Source organism: Octopus bimaculoides, chromosome 11 (genome assembly GCF_046866305.1).
Source record: "Octopus bimaculoides isolate indiv1 chromosome 11, ASM4686630v1, whole genome shotgun sequence".
Classification (NCBI taxonomy): Eukaryota; Metazoa; Mollusca; class Cephalopoda; order Octopoda; family Octopodidae; genus Octopus; species Octopus bimaculoides.
The window spans coordinates 80,862,029-80,879,595 of record NC_142938.1 but is presented as its reverse complement, the minus strand read 5'-3'; the positions used below and the strand labels follow the sequence as shown (position 1 = coordinate 80,879,595).

The 17,567-nt window shown below is 36.5% G+C and overlaps 1 protein-coding gene across 2 annotated transcripts in view; it reads left to right on the top strand.

Moving 5' to 3' along the window:
* Nucleotides 1-17,567, top strand: part of LOC106868582 (protein PALS1) — a 251,847-nt gene that overhangs the window by 160,698 nt on the left and 73,582 nt on the right. Inside the window, exons 2-3 of one of the 2 annotated variants that reach the window (XM_014913909.3) lie at nucleotides 2,308-2,417; nucleotides 13,505-13,562. In XM_014913909.3, the coding sequence (XP_014769395.2) occupies nucleotides 2,308-2,417; nucleotides 13,505-13,562 (168 nt within the window). Of the gene's footprint in view, nucleotides 1-2,307; nucleotides 2,418-12,645; nucleotides 13,417-13,504; nucleotides 13,563-17,567 lie in introns of those variants that run through there. The other variant, XM_052971945.2, reaches the window with a different exon arrangement.

Genomic DNA, 17,567 nt, shown 5'->3' with positions numbered 1-17,567 from the left:
CTATGTACAAAACCAAATATATGACACCCTAGGCATAACACCAACTTGAACTTCTAACTTGTCGTCTCTTGAGGTCTCTGGGTGACTGGGTGAGACTTGGAATCAACTTGTACAAATACAAAGCAAAAGTCAAACATATAGTAATAATAATAATAGCAATAATAATAATAATAATAATAATAATAATAATAATAATAATAATAATAATAATAATAATAATAATGTCAACGCGCACTATGAGCTGAGAAAGAATGCATTTCGTCTCAACCACCTTCTCTTCTCGTATGTACCTGTTTATATATATATATATATATATATATATATATATATATATATATATATATATATATATGTATGTATGTATGTATGTATGTATGTATGTATGTATGTATGTATGTATGTATATATGCTTATATGTGTTTGTATTTATATATGGATGTATGTATGGATGGATATATGGATACATGTGTGTATGTATTTATGTATGTATGTATTTATGTATGCATATATGTACGTATGCATATACGTATGTATGCATGTGTCTATGTATCCATACATGTATGTATGCATGCATGTCTGTATATATGCGCGTATGTATATATGTATACATATGTAGAAAATTTCTATTAAGTTCTGACAGAACAGGGTCAACAACAATGTATGTACAGCACTTCGAATTCCCAATTCCATTGGTACAAATGTCACGATACCAAAATCTGTGAAATGGAGAATGGCTCTGCAGAGTTAATGCAGAAACTGAATTTGTATCCTTGCGACTCTCAGCTCCGATTACATGGAATCATTAATGCATTTGGTTACGCAATTAAATTTTTATACAGCAGCACCGCTGAGGATTTCGTGTTCGGAAAGACGGAATGGAATTTATTATCAGCAGTGATGATTATAAGTAAAACTTGTGTAAAAGTTTAGCATTTATTGATGTCTCTGTAACAATAGAATAATCTCTCAGCCCCCACTTCTTGCATTGTACTGTTTAGTGAATGTATGGGAAGAAGAGATATGACACGCTACATCACTCACTCGCACACATGCCATACAGACGACCACACACACGCTCAGGTTCATACAAACGCATACATATATATACATATATACAAATGTGTGTATGTATATATATATATATATATATATATATATATATATATATATATATATATATATATATATGCATGCATATATATATAGATAGATACATATATACATACATTAAAAAGTATGCATATAATGTGTGTCTGTATGTGTTTGTGTGTGTGTGTATACACACAAATCAATGAATAAAAGAAAGTAACAATGAACACGTTCGTTTGGTTAGAGTTACATATATTTAGTAACAGTTTGATTCAATTCCACATTGCTTATAGTTTTGTATGCGTAGGACACGTCCACGCCATCGAATGTTCGGAGAGTGAAGCGAGAGAATTTAAGACAAATTAAAAATGGCCACCACATATTTAGGCTTCCATTTGTCCGTTCAGGATACGTAGTTGTATCTGCGGTCATAGCGATATCGGTTATTTTATTGTTAGGACGATGTAGTGCAGACGAGATGTTGGAGTACGTTGTGGGCATTCTTCAAAACGACACCAGTTCTTTTCATGAGAAACTGCACGTTGTAGGATAGAAAAGAAGTTGGTGCCAATTAGTCTGTGATCATTCTGTATGGTTAGGTACTTTAACGACGATAGTTATCACTTGAGCGTAACCGATTCGATGGCAACAGATTATAAATGAGTTCCCGTGACAAACATGAATAGGCTGTAGTCTCTGCGGACAGGAATTGTATTCTCTGTCATTGTGCGTGGTCAAGCTAGGCCTAAAGTGGTATATATATATATATACAGCAACGATATCAGTGACCAAAGATTTGAAGTTCATTAACAGGGTGTACACTTTTTCGTATTGATAGATGCTATGGGCAGGTGGAATATGTGCAGTTTGTCATGGAAGTTGAATTGATGTTTACGAACTCCAGGTGAGTAGAAAGAGGTCTTGTTAAGGGTGCCTCATGTAGAGTTGGGGAAGTCGTTTCAGTAGTCCTGGAATCTCCGGATAAACCGAGAGAGGGGAGTGAAGTTTTCTATCTTTCTACATCTGAAAGAGTGCATGTGTTGTGTGTATCTGCCTTTAAAGTTATTGGATGTCATGCCGCCATATCTTTTACCCAAGGTGCTGCACACAAGGATTGAGCCTGAAACCACGTAGTTGTTAAGTAAACTTCTTAAACACACCGCCATGGCTGCGCCTATATGGAAAATTTTTAAATTGCGTTTTTAATTATATTTTCAGGCTTTGTTATGGAGGACGAAGAAAATGCCATAACTGACGAAATTCTGTTATTGAATGGTAAATGTCTGAAAGAGTATAACTATGTCGATGTGAAAAACCATATCCAGGAAGTAAGTATATGTATACATATTTCCAAAACTGTATGTGCATGTGAGAATATGTGTGTGTGTGTGCGTGCGTATATATATATATATATATATATATATGAGTATGTGTGTGTGTGTGTGTGTGTGTGTGTGTGTGTGTGTGTGTGTGTGTGTGTGTGTGTATGAATATATACAACACACAAGAGGAAGTCAAAGATGATAGGCACTTTTGCCAACACTTTAGGTTAAACATACTGCCTTCAGTACTCGCGAGCTAAAAGTGACAGTCTTGTGGTTACGGAATCAAGGTTCGACCTTGATCGCTCCAATTTGCTGTCTTTTGTTAAAGAATAAACATAGTCGCTCCGTAGGCTATGTGTACCAAGGAAGATCAGAAATCAGCGAACCGATTTTTCTGGTCTGAAGACGAGTCAAGGCTGAAATTCATCGCAGGATTTCAGTACAATACCGGGGACAGCTCTCTAACGCGTAGAAGTGTGTATGAGTGGATCGAGAAGTTTTAAAATGGCTGACAAGTGTGAAGCACAAAGAAGGAGCCAGACGCCCATCAACCTCTACTACTGATATGAAGATTCAATAAGCTCGAGGGATGATTCTGGTGAACCGACGGGTGACTCTCGAAGTGGCATGTTCTCTGTAGATTAGTCTGAGTGAAATGGATGCCAAGAGAGCTTATCGAAGCGCATAGTCGCAATCATGTGGAGATTTGTCGGTGATTACTCGACTGTTGCAACAATGAAGGCGAAGTATCTTTGGAGAGGATAGTAACAAGAGATGAGACATGGGTCCATCACTGAGCCAGAATCCAAAAGGTAAAGTATGGAATGGAAACACCCGGAATTGTCAGCGAAAAAGATATTCAAGATTAACCTGCTGCAGAAAAAGTGATGCTAACCGTTTTTTGGGGAATGGAAAACGGCCTGTACTGGAAACTTACTTGGAAAAGGGGTCTACAGTCACCAGGGTAGGTTACAGTGAAGTGCTGACCTACAACTGAAACTAGCAATTCACCCCAAAGCCGAGTGTTATTGTTGCATGACAATGCAAGCCCACATACAGCCGGCCACGCCATTGAAATCATTGAAAAATTGGGTTCCGAGTTTCTGGAAGACTCTGCATAGAGTCCAGACCTCTCCTTCAAACTATCATCTCTTTGGACTGCTCAAACATCCTTTACTAGATCATTGATTTACTACGGACGAAAAAGCGCAGTGATCAGTGCATAAAGGATTGCGCAACCAACCGTAAATCTTCTCTGGTGGAATAAGCAAATTTGTGGACCGTTGGAAGAAGCGGAAAGAAAAGTAAGGAGACTATGTGGAAAATGAGGTGTGTGTGTGTGTGTGCGTGCGTGCGTGTGTGTGTGATGTGTGTGTGCGTGTGCATATGTCAGTGAATCAGTGAATAGATATGTAACCTTCGAGAATTTATAATGTATTTAGAAACAATAGCAATAGTAATTAGCCTGTTTAACAATTTAAACAGGACTCTAGAATTTGGCATTATCGATTTCTATTCATCGATAATACATACCTTCTAACAAATAGAAGGAGTGGTTCCACTTTGAAACTGCGTTAGAATATAGTGGCTTCAAAGTCAAAATTAAGTTAATACCTGACTCCCTGAACAAAGGACAGGCATCACTGTATTATCTGGTTCACATCCTCTTACTCATCACATGTAAAGACTATTATATCTAAAAGTTTCTTGGCAGTAGCAGACAATTTCTTTCTCTACTCATCACTATTATGGAAAAATTTTCAATAGAAACTGTTTAATAGTAAGTTATTGTTGTACTCCCAAAATGAAGAACATTATAACATGCAAAGCGTCAGGATCAACAGAAAACAAGATGCGTATACCAAGATACTGAAGACTGCTCGTTCCATCAGGCTCGCAGTGGCGATGTACTTGTGTATGTAACTGAAGTTACCAAGCAGTACGGATCAGTTGATATTCCATAGGAATGGAATATGACAAGTTCAAGTTGCAAAATGCCAACCACGATGTTTCTTTCGGGTAAAAAAAGAAAATCTTAAATCCTCGTCTAATTATGACGGGTAAATTAAAACAATACTTATCGTAAAATAAAATGGAAAATGTTAGGGCTGACCATGCCATACAAAAGTGGAACACAATGATTTCATTTATGCATAACAACATTAAAGGTTCACCAAAATATTTAAATCGGCATCAGAGTTTTCATTAGGTGTCGCCACTTCGGCAAGTTTCTGTTAAAGATTTGGAAGCCCGTTTTAGTGGTGGATCAAACAGTTGCTTGTAGAAATACAACCCATATGTAATCAGAAACAGACGTAAACACCCTCTCGGTTCTTCCCACCTTGATGCGTCTAGAATGTAATAGCTTCAGGGAGACATTTTCAGCTGAGGAGATTGGAGCAACATGAAGTGAAATGCCTTGCTCAAGGAACAATGTACTGTCGAGTTCAGGAATTGAACGCATGCATTATGGTCGTAAGCTCAACACTCTAACTTCTAAACCATGAGCCTTCATACATATGCACACACGTTCATACACATACATATGTACACAAACATATGCACACACACACACACACACACGCGCGCGCGCTCACACTCATACATACGTTCATCCATCCCTACATACAATAGAACATCCATCCATGCATGTATACTTCCATCCATGCACACATACAAGGTATGTGTGCATGGAAAAATCTTTGATCGTAAAATCTGTCTGATCTGGACCGGGGTTAAATAACAACGGCGGTGCTGGTAATAACAGAACAGACTTTCTTTGAAATATTTCAAACATCCTCCTTTTTTTTGTTTTGTTTTTCAAGATTTATTTGAATATTAAAAATAAAATCCATTCTAATTGCCATTAACACATTTACTCTTCCAACTATACAATATTGCTTTTGTAGTATTGAAATGGAATGTGACAAAATTAGAAGCAACAGATTCAAAAGTTGTTTGTTGGAAAAAGATTAAACTGGCGCAGACGTGGCTGTGTGGTAAGAAGCTTGCTTCCCAACCACATTGTCGGATTCAGTTCTATTGCGTGGTTCCTTGGGCATGTGTCTTCTACTATAGCCCCAGGCCGACCAAAGCCTGGTGAGTGGATTTGGTAGACAAAAGAGCTGAGAGAACACCGTCGTGTGAATACGGGTGTGCTTGTGTGGAACTTAGCAGTTCGGCAAAGAAACTGATAGAATAATCACCAGGCTTACAAAGAATAAGTCCTAGAGTCAATTTCTTCGACTAAAACTCTTTAAGGCGGTGTTCCAGCATGGCCGCAGTCAAATGACTGAAACAAGTAAAAGAGCAGAAGAATATATGTAGTAAATAAATAATTAAATTAGGCAGCAGTTTAGCAAACTATAATTGTCATTAGATATGACAGGTGTTAGACCTACAATGCTAGGTGTTCTCTCTCTCTCTATCTCTCTCTCTCTCTCTCTCTCTCTCTCTCTCTCTCTCTATATATATATATATATATATATATATATATATATATATATATATATATGTGTGTGTATATATATGTGTGTGTGTGTGTGTCGACTTTCTGTGCAACACTTTATGGTTATTAGTCAATGCAATGTCACACACCCTACTTCTGTCCCCGCTTGGTGGTACCCCACACAATGTTCAATATTTGGTGCAAGATTTTCTCTCTTTTCTATCCATTTCTCTCTCCTTCTCCTCTCCCCTCTTGTGCTCAAAACCTTCCCCATCTATTTCTATCTGCTGCCTTTCTCTCTTTACTGCCTTCCGTTTCTTCATCTCTCCATCTCTGTCAACTGTCTATCTTTAGAAAATATTGCATGAAATTACTTTAAGCTTTTGATTTTGAGTTGTCTTCTCGATAATAGATGTCATGTTCATCATTTTAAGTTTATTAACACTTCGTTATTTAATTTTTCTGGATAAGATGTCACTATATTTCAAGTAACGTTTGAAATGTTCTTGTAACATTCTGAAAAATTCCTGAGAGTTAAGTAAACTGAGGTGCGTATAATTATGTGAACAAATTCGGAAAAAACACCAGTGGGAGAAAATTTCATTGAAATGGTGAAACTCTGTAAAAGAAGGATTGGGTTTAGAATATTTGGGAAGTTTTGGGAAGTACACCTGCACGCGTTTCACTAAACAAACAACAAAACTTCGGATTTTTGCGTGGAATCAAGTGTCCTGACTTTCTAATGTGCCGCTAACCCCTTATTTTTGTTCGGAAAAAATGGGGGTGGAATCTGACCCCCCGCCCCATTCCGGAATCAGTAGAAAATTTTTTTTTCGTTGAATGAATTACGGTGACCTCCTAATATGCCACAAAATACTTTTTGTCCGGAAAACGGTGGTTGGGGTGAGGTGGAACCCTCGGAAATTTTACCCCCCCCTCATCTCCAACATTTTACTGAAATACGTTTTTGAGAGTGTGGGTTACATGGTCGTTATCAAATATTTACTAGTTGGTACTATGTGAATTAATATGTTAACATTTATATTGTGTGTTTTTTATGCTAAAAATATTTCCTGCCATCAGACCTGGATACAATGCAGAAATGGGTCTCTGACTGGCAACTCAAGCTAGCTGTGGACAAGAGTGTCACCATGCATTTTGGGAGGCAAAATCCAGCCTTTACATACTCCCTCAGCAACACCAATCTCAAGAAGTCTTCTAGCGGAAGTGATCAGGGCATTATTGTAAACAACGATCTGCATTGGACAAACTGCATCTCTAAGATTGTCAAGACGGCTGAGCGGGTGCTAGCATCACTCAGTAAGATCTTTGTCAGCCGCTCTCCAGCTATCTATTTAAAACTGTATACGACAATGGTACGCCCACACTTGGAATTTGCATCACCAGTCTGGAACCCCTGTCTTGCTCAGCATATAAATCTCCTGGAAACTGTTCAGAAACGTGCAACCAAACGAATACCCACCGTCAGACATTTTACCATACTCTGAACGTCTTGCTTCCCTGGGCAGGGATACATTGAAGCTCAGACGTCTGGCAACTGACTTGGTTGACACCCACAAGATTATCCACCACCTTTCCAACAACAACCTTGGGCAGAAATTAAAACATAAATAGGAGTTAAAATCACAGTTTTATTGTTAATATTACACTTAAATGTTTTAGAATTATCTAGGAATAATAACAACAGCGACTGACTGAATTCTTGGTAAGTTAAGAATTAATGGATTAATAAAGATGTTTTAATCAGTTGTGATGAAAGAAGAAATCTGAAACGGAAACGATGTGAAAGGGCAAATGCAGGAATGGAAAACAGATTGGCCCCTAGGAAAGTAAAAGAAAAGAGAGAGAGAGGTAGCAAGTGTTCATGTTAACGAAAAGTGAAGAAATAGAAAGTCATTGAATAAGTAACAAAAAAAAAAAGCACAAAAAAATGTAAATTTAAATTGACGTCATAAAAATTTAGATACTTCGAGAGAACGTCAAATTATTCTATTTTGGAACGGTGGAACTCAAAACAGATAAAACTATAAATAATAATTTCAAATTTTGGCACAAAGCCAGCGATTTCGGGTGAGGGGTAAGTCGATTACATCAACTCCACTGCTCAAATAGGACTTATTTTATCGACCCCCAAAGGTAAAGTCGACCTCGGCAGAATTTGAACTCAGAACGTAAAGACAGGTGAAATGTTGTTAAGCATTCTGCTCGGCGTGCTGACCATTCTACCAGTTCGTCGCCTTGGATGAAGTTATAAAATCATAACGTATAAATATTGTGTTAGAAAAAGACTTTCAATAATGTCTTTATCTCCTTCCAGTTTCACCGTTCCATAAAAAAATTAGAAATTTAAATATCATAAGACCTCACTGTAAGTATAGTGAGAATGTAAATACATTCTTTCAACGATATCAATGTGTTTGGGGTGGGTGGATGGGGAGAAGGAGTCTCTTGACGGACTACTTCACGATGTGTTGACTGCTTCTTAGAGGGGAAGAGCAGGCAACAAACTATTTCTTCTGTTCGTCAATAGCATAGGAAAGATTTTTTTCTGTATATCAATAGCATAGAAAAAAGGTGTTTGCATTCTTGTTGTATCCACAGTAAAGCTTTATAATATTTGAATTCCTTTCATTTCTTCTAGTTTACGCTGTGTTGTGCAAAAATCTAACCAAAGAATGGATACTTAATGTCAATTTATTGAAGATTAATATGGTCGCATACAAAAGCGAATGAAGTAATTGAAGGATGAAAAGAATACTGAGAGTGACAAGTCACAAAAGAGAGGTAGACTGTGATAGGCTAAAAACAATGTAAAAACGAAAGAAAAAACCTCTTTGATATGCAGCGAAAGCAAGAAATCATTGAAAAAAATTACACGAATAATAAGGGAAACGAAAATGTAATAAATAACTAGTAACAGGTGACATAAATACAGACTTATTAAACGAGTCATTGGGACTCTTTGTTGCATTTTGTAATTAAGAATTTTTAGGAATTGGAAAATGGATAAAATGGCATTGGAGTAAATGGTCAAAACCAGATATTATAGCACTGTCAAAGAAAGAAATCACCAATTTCAAAACAACTGTACAGTTTGTTTAATTAATCACCCAAGTAAGGATGTGCTATATGTTTTAACAAAACCAACAATAAAAACGATACTTAATGAAAAACAAGCTTTTGAGAAGATCGATAACGTTAAGATTCGAAGTGAAAAAGACGGTGGGTTGGCAGGATCGTAAGTGCATCGGAAAAATGTCTCTTGCACAATTTGTTCTGACCTTTTTATATTCTAAGTTTAAATCCCGTCGAGGTCAACTTTTACATTTCATCTCTCCGGGGATAAAATGAAGACCAGCCAAGTACTGAGGTCGATGTAGATAACTAACCTTTTCTCTTAAAATTGCTGGTCTTGTGTCTAATGTAGAAATAAATTTCTGATTGAAAAGTATTTGAAAAACTAGCGAGGCCGTTACAACAAATTTGTTGACGTTAAAACAATTTTGGACAAGGTGTGTTATGAAACACCTTGCCTTGATATAAGAAATATATCCTCGGTCTATCAACAGGAAACGTTATAAAATCATTTTATGAACATGCAAGATTGCTCAGTTTTGATTAGAAAGTACATTTGTTTCAAACGACATTTGGTGTCAGATGAGGTACTTCCAGATAGCTTTGTCTCTTTTGCTTTAACAGGAAATTAGTGAGGGTGGAGAATCCTGCCAACGCGCCCTCCAAGAGAGATAAGCAGAGAAAGATAACCTGGTTTAATCCACCATGCAATCTAGACTTCTTCCCAAATATAGCTACAAATTTCCCGTCTGTAATAAGGCAACACCTACCTAACATAAAAATCTAGCTACTTGCTGAATTATTCCCTGAATATGATGCACTAAAATTAGCATTTTCATAACAGAAAGGAAATCATTTACTGTATTTTGTTATTTCATAAGAATTAATGCTTATAATTTTTTGTCTGGAAGGCTTCTGCCGGTCTTGCTTACTGAAACACCACGGTCCATATGTATGTATGTATGTATGTATGTATGTATGTATGTATGTATGTATGTATGTGCGTGTGTGTGTGCGCGCGCGTGCTTGTGTGTGTGTAAAATAGTACGCATGTGCGTAAATCTGTGAGCGCGCGCAAACACAGACATGCACACACACACACACACACACACACACACACACACGCACACATATGTGAAGCCATAATTGTAAACAACAATTCTATTTAATATCCTTAAAAATCAAATAAAGCGTCTATTAATTCCTCCAGGTAAAACACAAAACAACTCTAATTGCATGCGCGGGGAAAGGTGGTGGTGGTGGTGGTTGTATACGACAAAAACTTTCATCTAAATAACAAGAAAAAAAAGTTACACTCTCTCTCTCTCTCTCACACACACACACACGACAAAGCGGTAGAGAAGTAAAAGTAAAGAGAAGTAACTCTTGCCGAGAAAGCTGTTGAAAATTACCAAGGGATACATAGAAATAACGAAGACTAGTTACGTTACTGTTGTTGTTGTTGTTGTTGGTGAAGATCGAACAATTCTGAAAAGCGTTCGAGCCACGACTATTTTGACCTTTTTTTAAAAAAAATATATTTATACGAAGGGGTCGTTAGTGATAGTGGTGTTGAACTATTCCGTTCTGATGAAAGCTGATCTTGCCGTGACCATCTCGTGTGTTATATATATGTGTGTGTGTATGCGTCATATATATATATATATATATATATATATATATATATATATATATATGTGTGTGTGTGTGTGTGATATATATATCTAAGTGTGTGTGTCATATATGTATCACTGTGTGTGTGTGCGTGTGTGGATAGATATTGATAGATGTATATACATGTTTACATATATACATAAATGCATACACACACATATATATCTATCTATCTATCTATCTATCTATCTATCTATCTATCTATCTATCTATCTATCTATATATATATACACACAGGGCCAGATTAATATCCATTGGGGCCCAAAACCCTTAAAACATTTTGGTGCCCCCGTTTTATATGTAAATTCAAAATATAAACAATAATAAACCATAAAATATATTTCTATTCTTCAAAATGGTAAAAATAAATAAATAAACTAACAATAAGACTAAAATGGTGTTCGTTGTTTTCTATATCTTTCCACTTTATTTGTAAATTATTTTTAATTGCAAAAGTCTTTGATCAGATCCTCACTATGACACCATCAACACTTCGAAATTATATGTTTATAGAGTCCGTACACACACAAACACACACACACACACATACATGCATATATACACACACATACATACACACACATATACATACACACTCACACATACATGCACATCATACATACATACATACATGTACACACACACACAAACATACATACATGTACACACACACACAAACATACATACATACACACATATTTATTAATTCTTTTACTTGTTTCAGTCATTTGACTGCGGCCATGCTGGAGCACCGCCATTAATCGAGCAAATCAACCCCAGGACTTATTCTTTCTAAGCCTAGTACTTAGTCTATCGGTCTTTTTTGCCGAACCGCTATCTTACGGGGGCCTAAACACACCAGCATCGGTTGTCAAGTGATGTTGTGGGACAGACACACAAACATGTACACACACATACACATATATACCTATATACACAACGGGCTTCTTTCAGTTTCCCTCTACCAAATCCACTCACAAGGATCTGGTCGGCCCGAGGCTACAGTAGAATGCCCAAAGTGCCACGCAGTGGGACTGAACCCGGAACCATGTGGTTGGTAGCAACCTACTTACTACACAGCCCCTCCTATAAATATATACACACACAAACTCTCTTCTTCATAAACATTTTATCATTTTTTTAAAAATCTCTTACTCATTTCAGCCATTAGATTGCGGTCAAGCTTCGGCCCCGCCTTGAAGGCTTTAGTCGAACGAATCGAACCCCCGTTCCCCTCACCAAGTCTTATGTTTTTAAAATCTGGTCCTTATTGAATCGGATATTTTTGCAGAACCTCTCAGTTGCAGGGACGTAAACACAGTGATATCGGTTGTCAAGAAGTGATGGAGGACAAGCACACACAGACACATCCACGCGCGCTCACACACACACACACACACGCGCATATATATATATACTCTTTTACTTTTTTCTTTTACTTGTTTCAGTCATTTGACTGCGGCCAAGCTGGAGCACTACCTTTAGAGGAACAAATCGACCCCAGGACTTATTCTTTGTAAGCCTAGTACTTATTTTATTGGTTCCCTTTGCTGAACCGCTAGTTTACGGGGCCATAAACGCACCAGCATTGATTTCAAGCGATGGGTGGGGGTGAGGGACAAATACACACACACACACACATATACGACGGGCTTCTTTCAGATTCCGTCTACCAAATCCGCTCACAAGGCTTTAGTCGACCCGAGGTTATAATAGAAGACACCTTCTCAAAGTGCCACGCAGTGGGACTGAACCCAGAACCATGTGGCTGGGAAGCAAGACAGCTTTCTTTCAGTTTCCATCTAACAATTCCCCTCACAAGGCTTTAGTCGGCCCGGGGTTATAGCAGAAGACACTTGCCCAAGTTGTCAAGCGATGGGATTGAACCCGGCACCATGTAATCGGGAGTCTCTATATAAACGTGATGCTTATTTTTTCTTCCTTTACATAAATGTTATTATTATTTCCCACGCGATTTTCTCCTCAACCCTTGCCTCGTTTTATCATCTCCCCACCACCACCACCACATCAGTACCTCGCTCCCTCGCAGTCAACACCGCTACCATCACTTCTATCGTCGTGGTCAACGGCCTCATCGTCACCACCATTGACCAATAAAGTCGTCACCACCACCACAACAATACCATCAACGAAGAAGCTCCTATCTGCTGGAAATAGCAGCCAAATACTTTTCAGATTACACCATATCATCCTAATGATAATAAAAAAAATAATGGACACGATTATGTATAAGTGTTTTGTTGTATTGACTGAAAATAAAATGGGATAGTCATGATTGGAACGCTTTGGTCACAGATCTACTTAATCAGGGTATACCTAGGGCTAAATATCACCACCACCACCACTACAACAAACACTCCCTCATCTGCCTCTCCGTCTCTGCCTTCCGCCATGTTGAAATTATCTACTTACCTGTACGCCCATCTGCTAAAGTCTCCACTTGAGTTTCTGTTATTTTATCGAGAGAGTTCGTTTTAGAAGTTAAATTTTACTAAGTCCTAATACATTATATTTAAAATGCACCTTTCCGTTGAAGAACACGAACTTTTTAAATTACTAATTTTATTTTTATGATCATTATTAGTATTATTATTATTACTACATATTTTTCTCCAACATCGCACCTGTTTACTGGCTGAAAAAAAATCAAGCATTAGACTTCCCTGTCTTAACTGGTTCAGTGAATCGTGAGTCACCTCGACAAGTAAAACAAGACAACCAGCTAACAAAACAAAAACAAGAGAAGTGAACTACATTCGGCCTGTAAGTAGTTTACAGGTGTGTTGAAGTGAAGTTCACTCCTTGTCTACACACCTGTACACCAAATAAAATATTTTGTTTTGGTTTTCAGTGTATCCACTTTGGTTATATATACTTACACGTTAAAACACTTCTGCCTGGCACCATTGGTGAGTATTCAACTTTTGTCTTCCCTGTTTCAGTATTATATTTCATGTTAAATAATTACATATCTCTCTCTCATTGTGTCCAGGTAGAGTTATTCTCTTTTAGTGCCTTATTAACACACACACACCGGTTCAATTTCCACTCATTTATTTATTTACTTAAAATGTTCGTTGCGTCTTGTATATAGATATATTTGTGTAAAAAGTCCTTGGTGCAGTATTAATTCTTTGAAAAAAATAAATAAGAACAGCTTTTCTGATAATTTTTTCAATTTAATAATTAGATGTTTATACATCATTAGGTGTTTACAAATCGTAAACACTTATAGTTTATCAACACCTATTTGAATTAATAAAATTATCAGAAAAACCGTTTTTCATTTTTTTTTTTCTTCAAATATAAACACACAGGTACACATGTGTATATGTGTGTGTTTATACATATTTTGTGTATGTATGATCCTTTTTTAAAACTTGTAGCATCGACCTACATTCATCTTCCACTCCGAAAACTTTTCGAATCCTCGAATATTACTTTTCTTCGTGATTTGCTTTAACAATCAAAATCCTGTAATTTCGGTTAATCATTTCTTCTTTTCAATAATCTCCGGTTAATAAGTAAAAACTTTTTCAAGTTGTAATGGTAAATTGTGCAACGATGCTGTCGAGAAATGAAAACAGCAGTCTAATTATATCTATTTAGAGCTATTATTGTTAATTTAAACTGTTTGGTGAGTAGAAGGTCCTTTAACCTTCCCTCAACGATAGATTCTGAGGGACATTTTACCTGCGCTTTATATGTGTGTGTGTGTTGGGAAAGAAATTTGCTGAAGTGGTATATTCTTTGCAGTTTAGTCTCTTGATCAGCTTATTAATTAACCTAAACATTACTAACCTATCATTAATCTATGCAATATTTTCTTACCTGGACATTTATTTATTCATACCTAATTGTCCGTTCTAACGTGGCGACGACGACCACCGCCGCCACTTATGTCTTCTCTCACAACATTTTTAAATATTTGATTTATGCCACGCAGCTATGACATACACTCAATTATTTCAATTTAAACAAAAGCTAAAGCAAAAATTAAATAGACATCCATCTATGGGTAATTAATTAATCATTAATCATAAGATACTTTTACTTCCTAGACTGGGCTGTCTATGAAGCACCTTGAAGTAATTAAAAGACAACAGGAAGTTACCCAGACACACACAGCTCTGAACGGGCGTGGAGTGTTAAGCAACTCTCTTTACTAAAATACATAGGAATTAACTCCCTAAAATACTCCACTTCCTCGACGGAGCAATCTCGCCTTTTTATGAAACCTACTCACCGAAGTAACAGACGATAGGAAACCACCCACAACTTTAAAATGGCGAGGTGTGTTAAACAAAACAATCTACTTTTACTAAAAAGATCGTCATAAAGTTTGGTCCCTGTTTCCTTAAATCTTACTTTTGGTTTTGAAAATTCAATTCTGGCTTGGTGTTTTAACTCTAAAAAACTCTTGGGTGTTCCAATCTAACCGGCCTACTACGTACCCCAATTTATATTGCAGAATAACATTACTACATGACGGCTCAGTACTTTTAATTGTAAATATCTTTATTGTCGTAAGTATTTAAAACAATGGATTATTCTAAATACTCACGACTTTCTGATGAGCGGTTACGTGAAACTCTAATTGTTTGTGAAGTCTTTTCAGCCTCCGTAGAGTACTGTTTTACTCTACCTTTAGTATTCGAGTACTATTTTCTCTACCTTTGTGCTCACATGTTTGTGTGTTTGTATACATACAGATTTATATATAATTTCAAAAGCTGTTCCTCTTCTCCTCCTTTGACCTGGAACTCTATTATTTAGACAAGGTTTATTCGATGCTATTTTTGTTTTATTGTCTCTTTTTATATTTTCTGTGTGAATTTACTAAAACCGAAATTAGTAGAGCAGAAATGATTTCAAATGATTTTCGGTGGGAGTAGTAGTAGTAGTAGTAGTAGTTGTTGTTTAGCCCAAGGTCGGTACTGAACGAGCAAACTTCTGATCATTATGATCAAAGACTTTTCTCCCGTTATCATTACTTTTTTTTTTTTCTTTTTGGCAGCATTTTGAAATAACTGTACCTCGAAGTCCCATGTCTCATAGGAAAGGAAAAGAGTTGTCTTTTTTCCCATCAGTTTTTGTTAATTTTCTTGTGTTTCATTCTACGGAAAAAAACAATCTTCCTTTTAAACATTTTTCTTTCTTTTCCCCAATCCGTCTCTTTTCCATTTCCTATGAAATATGTCTTTTAGAGATAACCATTTCAAAACTCTGCATTTTCTTTCTAGAACCACTTTATCAAATATATATTCATACCTTCTGTCTTTTAAAGACAGTAGTATGTTAGTTGAAAGTAATTTTGGCTGCTTCTTTTAGCTAATCGAATAACCACTGACGAAGGCATCAATTAAATTTGATGATGTTTCGCCGCTAATTTGGTCTTTTTCACGGGAACCTCAATCATAAATGTTTAATTCTCTGGTTTTTCTGTTCGTAAACAATAATTTTCTGTAATAATATGGTCGAAATCAAATGAAGTAAAGAAAATTAAATTGAATTTCTGATCTTTGTAACCTGAACAACTTTTCAAGATGTCTCTTGAGTCGGAAGTTTTATGAAATGAAATCCAGAATTATAGATAATAAACAAGTCACTACTGGCCAGCTTGCAAACTCATATCGCTATTAAATCTTGACAGATCTTCCCTTGCTTTTTACTTTATGACACCATTTCAGTCAACGATGTTTAGCTTTTGCTAAACGTGTGCACTTAATAAATAAATATATATATACACATATACTATATTGTTTTTTCCCCTCTTCCTTTAATATCCTCTGTATTATTAATATTATTATTATTATTATTCTTTCATGTGTTTTTAATACTCTTTCATTTTTTATATCTGTGTGAAGGAAAATTGTTTTTACATTTTCTTTTACTTTTTATATATACACGTCTAATATATATTTGTTATCATTGTATACTTCAAATAAATATCCACCTATATATCTCCTAGCACTAACACATGATACCTCTCAACTCTTTATTGTGGTTAGGGCTATGAGAATTTATATTACGGTATTGTTAGAACCATCAGATATTAAAATACTCTTCAGTAAAAATATGTTCACCACATAAAACGTTTAATGTCACTTTTCAAGCTTAGTTTGTGTGTGTGTGTGTGTGTTTAAATATCTAGAAATGAAATATATTGAATTTAATGTTTGCCACAAGGCCAGCAAGATCGGAAGAGGGGTTAATTCGGTTACATTGACCCCCCCCCCCCAGCGTTCAATTGGTACTGAATTTATCGATTCCAAAAGAATGGAAGCAAAGTTGACCTCGGCGACATTTGAACCCGGGACATAAAGACAGACGAAATGCCGCTAAACATTTTGCCCGCCGCGCTAACGATTCTGCCAGCTCGCCGCCTTAAAAAAATATTCGAAGTGATTCCAAGACGAGATTTTTTGTTTCCAGGGAGGAACAAAAGAAACAAAAAAACGTCTAAAATAAAATGTTGAGGTTCATAATACAAACAGTTATTCTTCTTCCCAAAGAAAGAACAATTAACTGAAGAAAAGGCGGCACTAAAGAATTTACGCCGCACATAATGTTTATCAGCCTATTCTTATCCACAACTTTATCTTACAATCGATCTTGTAAAAGTACTTTTTGCCTCTATTTGTGATCCGGTGTTTTTAGGTCTTATACACCCGCATCCAAACAACCCAACTTACGTTGATGAAGCTAGCCTGTGCTCTACTAATCACCTGTTTTCAGTCAGAGCACTCTAGGTGTTTTCTCAAAAGTTTCTATGTTCTTGATGGCTATTCCGTTCTTTCCTGGAATGCCCACTACGCCATCCACTACGCCATATGCCCATGGGCATATGGCGTAGTGGTTATTATAGTTATAGTAGAAAAGAAAAAGGAAAAGTTAATTAAGTACAGTTGTGA